This window comes from Strix aluco, chromosome 14 (genome assembly GCF_031877795.1).
Source record: "Strix aluco isolate bStrAlu1 chromosome 14, bStrAlu1.hap1, whole genome shotgun sequence".
Classification (NCBI taxonomy): Eukaryota; Metazoa; Chordata; class Aves; order Strigiformes; family Strigidae; genus Strix; species Strix aluco.
The window spans coordinates 15,123,880-15,139,264 of record NC_133944.1 but is presented as its reverse complement, the minus strand read 5'-3'; the positions used below and the strand labels follow the sequence as shown (position 1 = coordinate 15,139,264).

General features: G+C 35.5%; 1 protein-coding gene across 2 annotated transcripts in view; it reads left to right on the top strand.

Annotated features, from left to right (window-relative positions):
- Window positions 1-15,385, top strand: part of ITFG1 (integrin alpha FG-GAP repeat containing 1) — an 85,644-nt gene extending 70,259 nt beyond the window's left edge. The window contains exons 15-18 of one of the 2 annotated variants that reach the window (XM_074839189.1): window positions 8,709-8,833; window positions 9,708-9,790; window positions 11,437-11,554; window positions 14,972-15,385. In XM_074839189.1, coding sequence (XP_074695290.1) covers window positions 8,709-8,833; window positions 9,708-9,790; window positions 11,437-11,554; window positions 14,972-15,031 — 386 coding nt within the window. In that variant the 3' untranslated portion in view covers window positions 15,032-15,385. Of the gene's footprint in view, window positions 1-5,398; window positions 5,700-8,708; window positions 8,834-9,707; window positions 9,791-11,436; window positions 11,555-14,971 lie in introns of those variants that run through there. The other variant, XM_074839191.1, reaches the window with a different exon arrangement.

Sequence of the window (15,385 nt, the reverse complement as noted above, 5' to 3'; positions counted from 1 at the left end):
GTAACAACATAATTCTTTTTCTAATTAAAACAATGCTTACTGTTCAGGTGTAGGTTTTTTTCAAGTCATGTGATGCTATTTGTTGTCATTACTACTGGCCTTAGCAGGGGAAGAGTTATTGGCTGGACCCCTGAAACCAAACTATCCGGTCGCCTTAAGTTATCCTTCCAGCCCTGGGCTAAAGTAAATCATACAGTACTCAACGAAATGTCCACCATTTTGCTTCTGATCTTCCTAATTCTGCAGGTCTTTAGTTCTGAATTACGGTATCTTTCATGTATGCAATATTCATGCAAAGAGTAAAACAAAAAGACACATATGGCTGTCATTATCTAATTCATTTTAAGGTTCTTTGATCTGCCAAGCCTTAACTACAGAAAATTTGCATAATTATGAGGGGGTTTTTTAAAACATTGTTAGAATTATTCTCTCCCCTATTAACATTCCAGTATGTTGTTAAAAGATAGCAGAATAATAATTAGCGCATATTCTTTGCTTTTACTCTCACATTGCTCAGTTCACTTGTAATCTTACAACAAGAAATTCTGTTAAATTAGCTACAAGGAATAGCAATTGCCAAAATGAGCGTTAGAATTGAAAAGTATTGGGTCTTGTATCTGCGGTTGATATCGCCACAAACCTTCTCTCTCTGAGAGGAAATTCAGTTGCAACAGCTTCTTCAAATATTTAAGGAATTTTATGCTTGAGATCAGATCAGATCCAGGTGTAAATCTGGGAGAAGTACGCAAACTCAAATGTTAAGTCATGCTTTCTGATCCGTTTCCTGTGATCTGCCTTCTCCACTCCCCATTTCTTTAGGAGTTGTCATTTTTCAGGAGACCCCACAGTTAAGTATGAGTGTCATCCTGGATTTTCAGCTCTACATCTGCATTTCCAGGCTTTTATTGGCTTCTAAGAAATTTCTAATATCATTCTGACATGGTGTTTTTCAGCTGAATCCTGTAAGAAACAATGCATAGCATAAAATAGAGTATAATATCTAAAGTTGAGCACAGAATAAACTGAAGTTGTTCTTGGGGCTGGGAGGAGGAGGATACATAGATGAATTTAATAAAGATAACCAAGTGCAAGTTGTTGGGCTTTGTTGTTTTTCTTGTGTGGTTGTTGGTTTAGGGGTTTTTTTAAGCTTTAGCATCCTAAAAAAATCATTGTTGATAATGAAATAGCAGTCCTACTAAATCTCTTTGGTTTTGAATAGAATTTTGCTTAATGACTGAGGCCAGTTAGATTACTGCAGATTACATCTATACGGCTCTATTTGTTAATAGTTCTGACCTTGCTAAAACGCAGGCATGTCATTTTTGCAAGCTGAAGTGGGTCCCGATAATGATCCTTTGTGTTTTCTTGAGAACGTTACCTACTTGATATATTTGGTTTCATTTATTTTATTACCAGTAACACAAACTGATTTTCTTAGAACTAATGTCCTTATGGATCCAGAACAACATAAATAAGATCAGATACTTTAAATTTAATATGGAGCAGCTGTTAATTTACTGAAAGGTTTTCAGAAAACTGCACAAGGACAGTTTCATATTCTAGCACCAGCACAAGACAGGCATTTTAAATTTGTTACTGCAGTGTTGCCTGGTCAAGGGCTGAACAAGTCAAATGACTGGGTAGTCCTGTAGAGACTTCACACTATGAACATCAGGCTGCCTTTAGCCATCAGCATCTTTTTACCATTTTTCTTTCTGATACCCCTTCCCCTTTCACCGCAACCCAGTTTTTCTGTTTGCTTTCTCCCTCTTCCGTGGAACATCTGAGCCTGCAGATACCTTCTCTTTCTCTCATTTGTAGGAACTCCTGGCCTTAAAGCGTGCCTGTCTGCAGGCAGGCAGAGGGGTAAGCCTGGTAGCTGTGCACCGCCACAACCACAGCGGTGCTGGCTGACCCCTTAGTGCGCTGACTAGCCAGACAGCCAGGGCAAAAGCACTCACAGCTCCCTCTTGCCGTTTCTGTGATAAGGACACCTATGGAGGGGAGGGCCTGTTATTCTGTGCAGTGTGTGGCATACCCACAATATTTTTTATATATTTTTTTGTTGTACCACATGTTCTGTATGTATCAGATGAACCCTGCAAGCCAGGCCCAACCTGGCCAGAGCTTCAGGTTGATGTATTGTTTCATGTTTTCACTTCCACTTAAAATGGGAGAATATCTTCTGTGTTTCAGCCTGTGCTACAAACATCTCTTTTTTTTTTTTTTCTCTCTTAAAGTGAAAATATGCCAATGGACTTAAAGTTTGAAATAGTCATAGTTGCAGTTTTTGTCTACCAAAGATATTAATCCTGTGGGCCGGGAACAACAGAACAATAAATGTTTAAGGTTTACTCAAAGATCAATAGCCATACGTAAGCATAATACAACCATATGAATAGATTAATTGAATTGCTTATGTGGATCAAGTCATAACTTGTTTAAGCATCTGTATGACTGAAGCTGTATGGACTGATAGCCTTTGCAATTCTCATTGCAGAGCTCTTCCGTTCTGCTTGGTTTTGTTTTAAAGCTTCCATGGCAGAATGACCTTTCGCAGCCTGTTAAGTCGTGCCCTTCTGGTTTTTTGAAATCTGCTTACTCTTCCCTGTTGTTGCATTGAGTTCTCATGCTGTTTAACTAAATTGGATTGTGAGGTGAACACAAATGTCTAGCAGCTATTATAGTAATGAATTTAAACATAAGCATTGCAATATGTACCAGACAAAAGCAAAATAAGCTTAATTTCAATAGCCATTTGACATTGCAGGATTCATTATGAGGAATTCCAGTATATAGAAAGATGAGCGTATTCATGGAACAAGCTGGAATAATTTAATAATTGAATAGCTGGATTCTGTTAAGAGGTATTTTCTGGTTGCTGTAGGTGGAGACACCCTGCTAGTATGTTTTTCTATAAAACTCTGTTTCTGTTTAGAAAATTTATTTGAACTTGTAATGTTGCCTGCAATATTACCAAACTTCAAATCTTTAGGCATTACAAATTAGACAACTTTCCCCAGTGCAAAGGGTTGGAATATCAGCAATATGGTAATTGTATTGTTTGGGGGTTTTAAAGAGTTTCTAGTTTTACTTGTATAATTTTATAGTGTAAAGGTATTAATGAAATATTCTCATATAAATACATCAGATTTGGAGTTTGGACTTTCAGAAGTACCACAAGTGTAAGCAGCACTGCAAATAATACGTATCAAAGTTGCAAGTATGCACTTTCAGTCCACTTTCCCCAGTTATTTCTGGAACTCCAGGCAAAGATATTGCAGAAAAAGTTGAGAGGTGAAATTGTGTACTGCATTTCCTGTTATGTGGACTAATGAAAAGAGGCAAACAGCTAAGTCATAAGGGCGGACATCCTCAGCCCTTTGAAAGCTGAAGTTGCCATTGCATAATTTTAGGCAGAAAAAGAGCTCTTTCTATTTTTTTTCCAAACAGTGACCTACAACTCCAAAGGCAGTAATAAGGAATTGAAGTAAAGCTTTCAGCTAAAGCCAAGGAAATCAAATTCTCCAACTTTTAAAAAGCTTTCAAGTTTGGAGTTGTTGGGTTTTTGTTTATTTTCTGAAAGCTGCTTTCTAAATTCTTATGCATATTACACAGGTATTTCATTATTAGCAGTTATATTTTCCTTTTTTTTTTTTTTTTTTTTTTGCAGTAAGTGGTTCTGGCATATTTTCAAATAAAATGAGCTGCCAGCTTCAAAAGCTGGGGCAACATTTTGGTGTGCAATGTAGCACAACACTGATAATCGCTGTAATGTAAATACCACTGTAGGTGTTTCAACTATGCAGCTTCAGTGATTCACATTCACTGTGAAACTTTACCTAACTCTTGGACAGGCTTTGTCTTACTCCAGCTTTTCCATGCATGTTGTTCACAGTTACGCAGCAATTTGTGCAACTTCTGTGTGTAGTTTTTTGGAGTAACTCAGATTTTCTAGGATGATATATGTATCTAATCTATAAGAAAGTAGTCCTCAATATTAAGGTAGATGATGGTACAGAAGAATTCAGATGCAAGTCTGAGACTAGAGGCTACAACTCGCATACTATGTTTTACACAATGAACTGTTTCATTACTTGAAAAGCCACCTACATTGTCAACAGGTACAAAGAACGTATGTCTAAAAGCAACTTCCTGTTATATTTTCTAACTTAGAATTTTGGGGGTTTTTTGACAAGTTGATTCATACTTCACAAGTATCTTCAATTACTGTTTTGATGAATGTATTAAAGCTTCTGATAAATGCATAATTTTGCAAATTAGAGGAAAATATAGTAAGTGGAAGAAATAATGACATAACTTTTATGAAAATAGATTTAGCAATTCAATCCTCTAAAGTATTGAATTTGGGGGACTTCTGAAAGCCTAAATGTTTTTACTGTATTTTGTATTAATCTGAATCGCCTTAATGGACTACTTAAAAGCAAATTATATTTTGTCAAGTATAATTAAAAAAAGAAAAGAATGGTGCTTCAGGAGACCACAGGTTTGAAATGGGAGTTTCCATTAGTCTTTCAACTGTGTGTAATGATCTTGTATGTTCTGCTCTATTATTCCACAAAATAAGCTTATTTAAACCGACTGAATAATACCAGTTTTGTGAATCTATTTATGTAGGTTCAACTAGTCTATTGTAAATCCACTATCACACATTATCAGTTCTGTTTAAAGAAACAATGGAAAACATTGCTTCTACATGTAAATGCAATCACCTTCCCTTCATAAAGTTAAATTGACTTCATTTAAGTACTTACTGTGCTTAGGTCTAGTCACCCTGAAATAAGCTGTTGAGAACATTGCAGTTTAACTCAGGACATACTGAGCTTTCAGTATAATGGAAACAGAAGGGAAATCCCTTAATTCAGATATAAAAGAACAAGTACTATATGTGTCATAGACACATCATTCTGTTTTTCAGATGAGACTTTCAAAAGGTTAATGATATGTATTGCTTCAAATTTTATATGCCAGACTTCAAATATAAGGAGATTGATTCAGAGATGTTCAGAATGATTTCTGAATATCAAACTCTGCAAAATTTCGTAAGGTTTGTCTGCCTAACGTCATTAGCTATTTCGTAAAAATCTGGTGTCTTGACAGGCTGAAACTACTGAAAATCGTGTCTTAAAACTTTGAGGTTTTTTTACTCTGCCCAGGGTTTTTGAAGCAACAACTTAGTGACTTACAATTTAGAACAAAAACATAAACACCAACACCTATGCCAGTACTATAGACAGTGATATCGGGGTGCTTCTAAATAACTATTTTGAAACAAAAAGCATAAGGCAAAAGACATAGTGTTGAATAGTCTTTAAAGTAGTATTAAAAAGTAATAATGTACATCATGGACAGGAGAAGGTTTTTTAATCTCTTATAGTAACAGTTCTACTGATGAAGCAAAACAAGCTGTGAAGCAACAGCCACTTTCTCCACCTTGCTTGCAGAGACTTCCAAAAGCTTGAAGAACAATCATAGTGTAAGAAATAAATCCCACCTTCCTGCTTGAAGATGGAATGATAATCAAATCTTCTTGCAGCAAGCAGAAAACCGTTTACAATAGTTTTACAACAGAGCAAATAACTAGAGTTGTTATTTAAATTAAATTTGAAATACTTTCATAAGTAAATTAATTACCAGTGACTGAGAACTTTGGAAATAACAATAAACTGTTAACAGTACTGTCTGTGATTTCTCTTTTTACTTTTAATCTTTGGTCAAGGTTTTTATGTTTCTCAGATGAACGCTTGTCATTCTTAATTACTTGTTTGCAATTCTGAGTGGAACATTTGAGTAACATCAAACTATTACAGAATTTATGATAGATATAGATGGAGTAAAGCAAGAAATAGTCTCAAAGATCTCGTATTTGTAGTCGGTTTTAAAGTGAACTAGAACCTTCTGTATGCTATCATCCCAAGTCCTGCTTAGCTAATATCTCCCAATTTTAATGGCAAATAAAGAAAAGGTATGAGCACATTTTCTGCCTGCTTTGTAGAAGAAAACATTCCTTTCTGACCTTTGCAAATGATCTATTTACATCCTGAAGCATAAGATTTCATTATCCTTATCTTAGCAGGCATAAGAACCGGTGTTAGTAGCCATGAAATTATTCAATGCTTTTAAGAATTCTAGCTGCAGTATCTGACTCTCTAACCTCTGTAAGGCTGACTGCACACAGTGTATGACATTTTCTTTTATTTCCTTTAATTTAGTTGACATTCATTTCATTTGTATGATGAAAGAAAAAAGGAAGATCTCAGTTGCAGTCTGCTCATAATCCTAAATATTTCACTCAGAAGTCATTCTAAAAGCTTTTCATTGTTAAATATTACAGCAGCACCTTTTCATTTGGGGAAAGTCCTTCAGAATTCAGCCTTAGTGAAGCAAACTTTTAAAGAAAAATTTTTATTATGTTAATAGCATGATCAAGTAATACATAACTTGTTTGTTTGTACAACTAAGTCAAATTTAATAAACGTACCTTTGTTCCTTGCTACTTTTACATTGGTAATCAGCATTTTCAGATACTACATGCTTAGTCTAATTTGAGAATTAGTCAAATTTTAGATTTGGAAATTGAGACCTAGAGATAGAGCAATTTAGCCAAAATCATGTAAGGGAAGTGAGTGACAAAGCATGGACAGATTCAAGTCCTATACTGTTATCTCAGCTTCCTGGAAAAAACACCATTCTTAGAGAAAAGCTTCTCAGCTAATGCTGTCTGTCACAGATTCCATAGTCTAGGAATTTACCTAATAATGTACACAGTACACCTTGCCCTCACTACAAAGGACTGAAAGTACAAATCCTATTTAAATATTTCCATGTCTGCTTGCTTGTTACATGGTTCTGCATGGGCAAAAAGTAAACCTAAAATATGCCTGATCTTTAGGAAAACTGTTACTGTTTCTTTTTGCTAATAGCATTTTAGCTTAATAAAAAGGTAACTGCATCAAGCTGATTTTTCAGATCTCCTCTAAGTGTATTTAGTTGACATTTATCCTGCCTTGTTAAATAAAATTATCCTAGCTCTAAAACTACAGTAATACAGAGTATTTACCTTCTGATTAAACAGGCCTGTTCAAAACATGCCTGACAGCATATGGCAAGCTTCTTCCTAAAAAACTGGTGGAGAGGGGGGAGGTTCAGAAAAACAGAACCATGAGGTAATCTTTCTCTTGAATAGGGGTTCAAAATTATCCAATATACAAGGTAGTTTGTCCCCCATAAGAGGACACAAAAGCTGAGGAGTTGCCTCTGAAAGTAGGTGTCCCTTAGTGTAAGAGCTTTTATAATACTCTTGTACATCACTTTCCAGAGACTCCCCGCCGGGATCACTGCTGTTGTGTAGTGGCAAATGCACACCTGTGCTTACTGGGCTATGTCCAGGAGCCAAGAATGGGAGTTTGTTTCTGGTTTTTCTTGAAAGGATGTTTGGCTTTGCCAAAGAAGTGGTGGTGGTTGGTTGTTCAGTTTTCCCCCGGCTCTCTTCACTGCAACGGTGCAAGTTGCAGTGCAACTAGTATGGCCAACAGCCAGTTGTCTGAAGCAAACTACTGACTTTCAGAATCAAGCCTTGGAAGAAAGTGTGGAGAGGTAGAAATGAGTTGGCTGTAAATTCGTTACAAAATGTGAATTCGTGTTCTTTAATTCACATTCTGTTATGTTTCCTCGCTTAACTTCTAGTTTCCAATTTCAGGCATAATCTGTCAGGTGTCAAAGCAGAGAAAAATCTGACGCTTAAAGAATACTGACTACATCATATCTTTCTGAAAAACTGTTTCTATTGGTCACGTACACCTACTTGTGCTTGTCAAGTATCCCTTGAACTCATTTCTATTAATCTGGTGAAAGGCTGATTTCACTGTGGTGCTTATGAGGTGCTGATATAATTCCTGCTGTGTAGCCAGATCACTTACTAAGAGGCTTTCTAGAGTATGAACAAAGAATCTACATAAGATCTGAATCAGTTTGCCAGAAATTAAAAAAAAAATTAGAATTTTATTTAAAACAAATAATTGGATACTTTGGAAAGAGGATGGTAGTGAACCTGTTGATATCTGCAACACTTGTCTGTTTCCCTACTGACATTTCAGGAAACAAAGAATGTTATTTTTTTTCCCTATGGTGTCTCCTTTAATTATTTATAATTACATGCTCTCACCAGGGCCTAACTTGCAACTACTCTAATCCTGTTTTCATTAAATCAATTTATTATTTGAGAATTTATTCATGAGAATTTATTTAGCTAATTTTGTGACACAAAAAAACCCCCAGTAGTTACTGAGTAACACTAATAAGAATTAAAGTGAACCTTCACATGTTGAGTCTGAGTTTATAAATCAATGAGGCAAAAGACTTGGCACTACTCGTATCAAAATAAATGCAGATGGCTGATTTCTTCTTAACATGTAACAAATAGTAGAGATTCATTTTAACATAGAAATGGTGCTCAAAAGAATCATCTTACATTGAAATCTAAAGCATTTAAGCTGTTCCCTAAGTGAGTGCCCACAAGTAGTTTGGAAATGTGGGATTGAGCCTTTAAGAATTAAATAATCATGCGGTTAAAATTTTTTAAACATTATTGACTCTGAAATGTGTATTTGTGTTGAAAGTTGGTGGGTTTTGTTTGTGTTTTTCTTTCCAAAATACCTACTTAGGCTTGTTTTCTAATTTTATTTCAGCTGGACAGCTTAGCCAGTCAGCACATTTTGCTCTCCAGTTGCCGTACAACGTGCTAGGCTTGGGACGTAGTGCTAATTTCCTCGACCATTTGCATGTTGGCATTCCTCGTCCTTTAGGAGAAAAGGTTAGTTGAGATTTAAGATTGTCAAGCTAATATTTATGGTGTTACCTTCCTTAATAGAGTTTGGCTGGAAATACTGCTTAGGAACACTTCCCCCTCACCGAAGCAAGAGTATCAAAGTAGTATGTTTGAATACAGAAAAGTTTGCCAAAAAGAACCTTGTATGCCTGGGGTTTGGGATGTGTATAAGTTCTGAAGCTAGCACTAAGACCAAAAGATGACTGAAGCTGTCTATAAATGTTAGCACAGGTATATAGTGCTTGTTTATGTAGTAAATGTGTATTAGATCTGAGGGCCCAATTCTTATGGTCTCAGCTGTAAGACATTCCTAGGGTTGGACTGGCTGGCCTGTAAACTCACTTAATCCTTTCTGCCTCAGTGATAAAATCATGATCAGCATGATGGGAGGTGGACATTACTATGATTATCTAATCTTCAGGTGAAACATAAAAGTAGGGCTCTGACCATTTTCAGTCTTTAAAGATCTGATGGTACCACTTTAAAGAGTGAGGTATTCAAATTAGTGTGCTGGCCAAATTCTGGTTTGGATAATTGCTTTGCCTGCCTACTTTGTAGAATTGGTTTTTTTCTTCTTTCCCTATTATGTTGTTGCTTTGTACTTTTTAAGCAGATGCTGTGTTTTATGTCAGCTACAGTTATTTTGCTTTTTACTGGTTTTTTTGTTTTCTTTTAAAGCACTTCAGAGCTTTCAGAATAAAAGGTTTATACAAACGTAAGGGAATAATTACTTATATTTAAAACTTTAAAAAGCAACTGGTTTTTTTGTTTCTCCTTTTGTATATTTCAACACCGTATTTCTTTGCTTTTAAGTATGTTCGTTTGTTAGGAATTGACATAGCCTTTGTTTTTCTTTCAGGCTATAAGAAAACAAGAATGGACAGCTATCATACCCAACTCCCAGCTTATAGTCATTCCCTATCCTCATAACGTTCCTCGAAGGTAACTTTTGATTTGCGCTTCACAAAATTACATTAATACAGAGTTTAAATAAGGCATTATGTGTAGGTTTAAATATAGTCACTTGTGTAGAAAGTAAATTTAAGAACAATGGCGAGGGGCTTAGTTCTATAGATGTAGTTGCCTCTGTGACTAGGCAGAATATTTCTCAAGTATTTACACAGACTCTTAGTGCCCATAAACAATCAAAATCTATTACCAGCTCATACAAACAATCAAAATACATTACCAGCTCAAATCCTGTAAATAATAACATATTTGCTAGATTTAGCAACATTCTGTTTGACAAATTGCAAGCATGGTAATGATTGAAGCAAACATTTTTGTTTCACCAAACATGCAATTTCTGTCTAGTTGCATATAAAAGCTTTAGTTCAGCCCTTTTGAATGCAGTATCTGTCGCCACAGGTATGAATGTTTTTCTTCAAGTAAAGGTGAATGGGTTGGTTACATAAGAGCTTGAACACTGAATTCACTTTGCAATTAAAATGTTTATCCCAGAAAGAGAGCATGTTTCTCTCTTTGCTATTAGAGAAAACATTAGTCACGTATTCCAGCTGCTTTTTGCCGCTTGATCTACTAGTGAGGTCAGTTGCATTTATCATGCAGAAATGATTCTGACATCAGTTTCAGAAGTTAATTTTACTATAGGACAAATAATAGTTGAGAAGTGATGTGCCACTTGAATTGCTAATTAACAACCACAGGAATAACGTCTGCCAGATGTAGAAAATTTAGTTATAGTCTTGAGGTATTTAAAGGTATGTTATGCAAAAATTTTTCTGTCATCCTTAAACTATTTTTGTTTTCCTATAAATTAAGCTATGGACACTGTACAATAGCAGAGGATAGAATCCCCAAGAAGAAAACAGATTTCATAATAAACACTTCTTAAATTTGTAATTTTCTTTAACATAGATATGTTGCTTCGTAAGATGCCTCAGTGCTGCCTCAACATAGAGCCTCGTGCTGACAGCTTTCCCATGATAGGAAGCCTGTAGTAGAAAAAGAGTGTTAACTGAGCCTCAGGACCCCACAACACTGGAGGGATGTCTTCCAGAAGCTCTTAAAGTGCTTAATTTTGTTGCTCTCCAGCATTCCTCTGCCATAATCAATTGGTTCTATTGCCTACAACTGCAGTTGTCCCTGGGTAAACTTCAGACTGAGAGATGCCTAACCAGTGGGACCCCACGAACCTGTCCAAGAGGAGGGGGAAACAATCTGTCTCACACAGGCTTACTTCACCCTGCTTCTCCATCTCCCCATGCCCCAGGCAATTTTGTGGAATATTTTCTTATGGATTTTACTTTGTCCTGGTCAGGGGCAGGAGTTAAAGCTCCTAATGAAAAAAAAGTCAGTCCCTGAGGATGTCCGTAGCATTCCTGGAAACTTAAACAGAAACTGAATTTAGACACAGCATTACCTGAAAATAATTATATTAAGCCATATATTTCCAAGTAAACACCATTAAGCTTCAGTCTCCAAGCATAGCCACTAGTTTTTGTAGACCAAGTTGTTACCTAGTGTCTTTACACTAGCGGGTTCTTTTCATCTTTATAAGTTAAATCTGTTTTCTGCTTCTTAATGAAGAGTATTAATGTTTCCTTGGATTTTCTTCTTTTGTACAGCTGGAGTGCCAAGCTATATCTGACCCCAAGTAACATTGTGCTGCTGACAGCTATAGCCTTAATTGGTGTCTGCGTTTTCATCCTGGCAATAATTGGCATATTACACTGGCAAGAAAAGGTAAGCTTAATTACCTAGATTCTTTTCTATATTTTCTATACTATTTAACACTTCCTAATATTTTACAGTCTTGTACACTGGGTTTTTTGAGTAGTTTTCTACAGTATAATTTCTGATACAGACTGCATTAATTCCCAAAAGGTGTTTATTATTAATTCAGTATTTACTGCAAGCTTAAAGTTTGGCATTGTTTTTATTTAAGCTCTAAAACACATGAAAAAGGGAAACAAAGCGCAACATGGATAAGCTTTTGCCATTAATCTGTTATTCCCAACTAAATTAGATGGTTTTGTTTCATATCTAAGCTTTCTATTTTGCAGAGTTTTAAGGAGTACTGTTTTGGAAAATGGAACATAAACTCAGTTGACTTATCTTGAGTTCTGCTGGTAATCTAAAAATGAGGAAAACATCTCTTTATCTATCTTTGCTGATTGCACTGACATTAGCATTCAAGACTGTATAGGGAGTCAATCGTGTGCATATTGGCTGCTTTGCTCTGTGTGTCTGAATTATACGTGCAGTGTATAGAAATCCATTGATTTGAAGAAGCATTTTGAAAGGGGCCTTTCATGTCACAAAAGAAATGCGTTCCCATTTTTCTTAACTATGCTCAGTTCACAGTCATATCCAACTGGCAGGATTGCCAATAAATGCTACTACATACCCAAACCATAATCTTAGCTGTCAAATAAAATTACTGCACATTTTGACATGGTAGAACTGTTTGTTATTTTGTGCTTGTGGAAATAAAATGACCTTGTTAAACATTCAGATAGGCTTTGCACATGCTTCATATTTAAATGTTATTTGTCTGTCAGTCTTCACTCTTCAAAATGTTAAATACAGTCTCCAAATAATAGTAAAGCTGGGAATAGAACACACAAAGCAAAGAAATACAAAGTTTATGATGACTGTCCTTAGCATGCCCTATGTCCCAAGAAAGCACTGCTAACTGCTAGCTAGGACTATGCACTGGCTGGGTTTGACTCTTCTCCAACACATCTTAAGCAACAAGAGTAGCAGAAAAAATACTTGGACTTTGAGTTGGGGAAGGATTAACTATGTATAATTCCATCTGGAGAAATGGAGATTTAATGTGAACATTTAAAACAGTTCTTCGTATAATAATTCATGTATTGTAATGTAAAGAAGCACTCAGCCCAGAGTGAGCCATTTCTGAGCCATTTTAAACCCCATTAGGTATATGTGAATGGAGTGGTATATTGGTTATATTATAAACTCATTTCCAGCTGCTGCATCTTGCTCAAAATAGGCACAAATATTTGAGTAAATTGTATTTTCAGACTACTGTATAAATATTTGTTAATTCCTGCAATTTTCCAGTGCCTTCCTATTGAATTTTACCTTCCCAATTTTTAGAAGAAATGGTTGGAGTACAGAACAAATAAAGATCTTGACCAAGGCTGTATTGTGCATCACTGACATGACTGGGAGTTAAACTCCAAAGTTCTTTGTTTCTAAGCTTGTTCTTGGTTTACTGCCTCTCTCAGTAATCCTCTCATAAAAATACTGTTCTGCCTAAATGCTATTTTCCCTTACAGATCTCTAGAGTACCTATAGCAAAGAAAGGAAGGAGAGATGTACTGTCAGTTACAATCTTTTCTTTTCCCCCAGAGGATATATCTGTCTGTAAGCTGCAGTGTTTTATTCAGCAGTTAAAATGAACCATGTACTTTGACCTCTGCAGATAAGTAGTAATAGGAGCCCTTTGTCTACAATAGTTCTTATATGCTCATCTGTCACCCAAATATTGTATTGTTTAAATAACTGTAGGATTTAGGAATAGTATGTTGCTCTGTCATTCCTTAGAAATTTTGGATCCATTTAAAAAAAAAAAAAAAGCTTTCAAACCTCAGTTATAGTTTTTAGTTTTGGTACATCAAATGAAAGCGAAATTGAGGAAGAATGTACACCGTTATTCATCTTGCCACAAGTATAGTCTGCTACATTATCTAAGGACCTTGATATTCCTGTATTCTGATTCTTTCTAACTTGCTTTGTGGTCTTGGGGCTAGTCCTGTGAACACTACATGTTGATGGTAATATTGCTAGAGAAGTTTTGATGGATTCATCAGAGTATCAGTTACTGTCAAATTTGAAGGAGTAATTTTTTCAGGAAGCATACAAGAAATGGGTGAAAATTGCTTTTTAAGTGAGACTATAAAATGCTGTGGAATGTGACAGGCATTTCAATGTAGGAAAGAGTATGTCCCTCCCTTCTTCCCACCCAGTTTTTGACATTCAAAATACTACTGACATTGATAAAGTCCCTGCCAAAAAGCCAGACTGATATTTCTTCAAATTCACTGACAGCTCTGCTGCTGCCACAAAGTGCAGTAAAATCCATAGTTAATCCAGTGGAGTTGCTATCATACATAAATATTGAGTGATGAGGAAATCTTTGGCTTGAGGCCAAAGCAGATGACAAACTTTCATGGTAGAACACATGCACTGATTTCTACCCAAATTGTCATGTATATTTATCAACTGAGATACAAATCTGAATGCCCACATAACAGCATACTGTAAAGTCTTTTCTTCATTTTACTCATAAAAAAAAAAAAAAAGTTAGGTATAAGCAAGCTAAAAAGCATTTAAATCTGTTTTGCTAAATTCTCTTATGCTGGGATTTACACATACTGTCTGTCATGACAAAAACACTGTTTTCTAGAAAAGGTCACACGATGCCTTTAAAGATCCTTTAATAAGTGCTTTCATACTCTGTTACTGCTTACACAAGAGGAGGCTTGTGGGAGGGGGCATGTTTTTACACATTACTTGGATTATAGGTAAAATTTAAATATGCTGCTTTTTTCCAAGCAGCATCCAAAATAGTCTTTCAGCAGATCAATGTGTGTTCTGCATAAATAAGCAGGGAAATGCATCCAACCTCACATTTTCATAATACAAACAAAAACATGGAACATTTTTAGCCTACTTGGTACTGTTAATTGTTGGTTGAACTGCCATCTTTGTCTAAATTTGTACTTAACAGAACAGAATCTCATTTTAAGTGTAACATAGATGACATTTACAGTTAATACAGAGTAATTTCATCTTGTATTTATAATGCAGACTAATAAATGCATACTAAGAAGCATTCTTCATGTTTTCAGTACTCCTTTATAAAAAAGCATTATCAGAAATAATAGAAAATAATGTGTCATAAATACTAAAACAGCTGAGCATTAACAGCAGAAACCAATTTTGAGTAGATTGCTGTTATTTCAAACTGCCATCATTTAAAAGCTAATTATTGGGGCTTTTACTAAGCTTTTTGCCTTTTGTCAAATGAGCAACTTGGAAAAAAACTGACCATTCTCTGACATTTGACAACTCATTTCTGTAACAGTATTGCTCTAGATCCCACAGTGGTTTTTTATTATTATTTTTCAGAAAGCAGATGACAGAGAGAAGCGACAGGAGGCTCATCGGTTCCATTTTGATGCTATGTGACATGCCTTAATATTTATGAAGGATCTGCTACTCATTTGCTTAATTGAATTACTAAATTCTGATTTGTAAAATGATTACCATGAAAATACTGCTGGTGTGCTATTTGTAAATGTTGCATTATTTGGTATTTATTTGGAAAGTATTAAAAATAGACCTGAATGTCTCTCAAGGCCTTTTATTTAACAGACTGTATATAATAGCATTTGGTCTTTATTTAACAGAACTGTAAATTTATTTTTCTTAGTAAACGGATCAAATTGCATGTTCCATTGTTTATGTACCACCAATTCTTTAGTAATATTTGATAGAAAGAAAGCTGTGTAAATAAAGTTTAGCGTTTCAGCGAGCAGAATA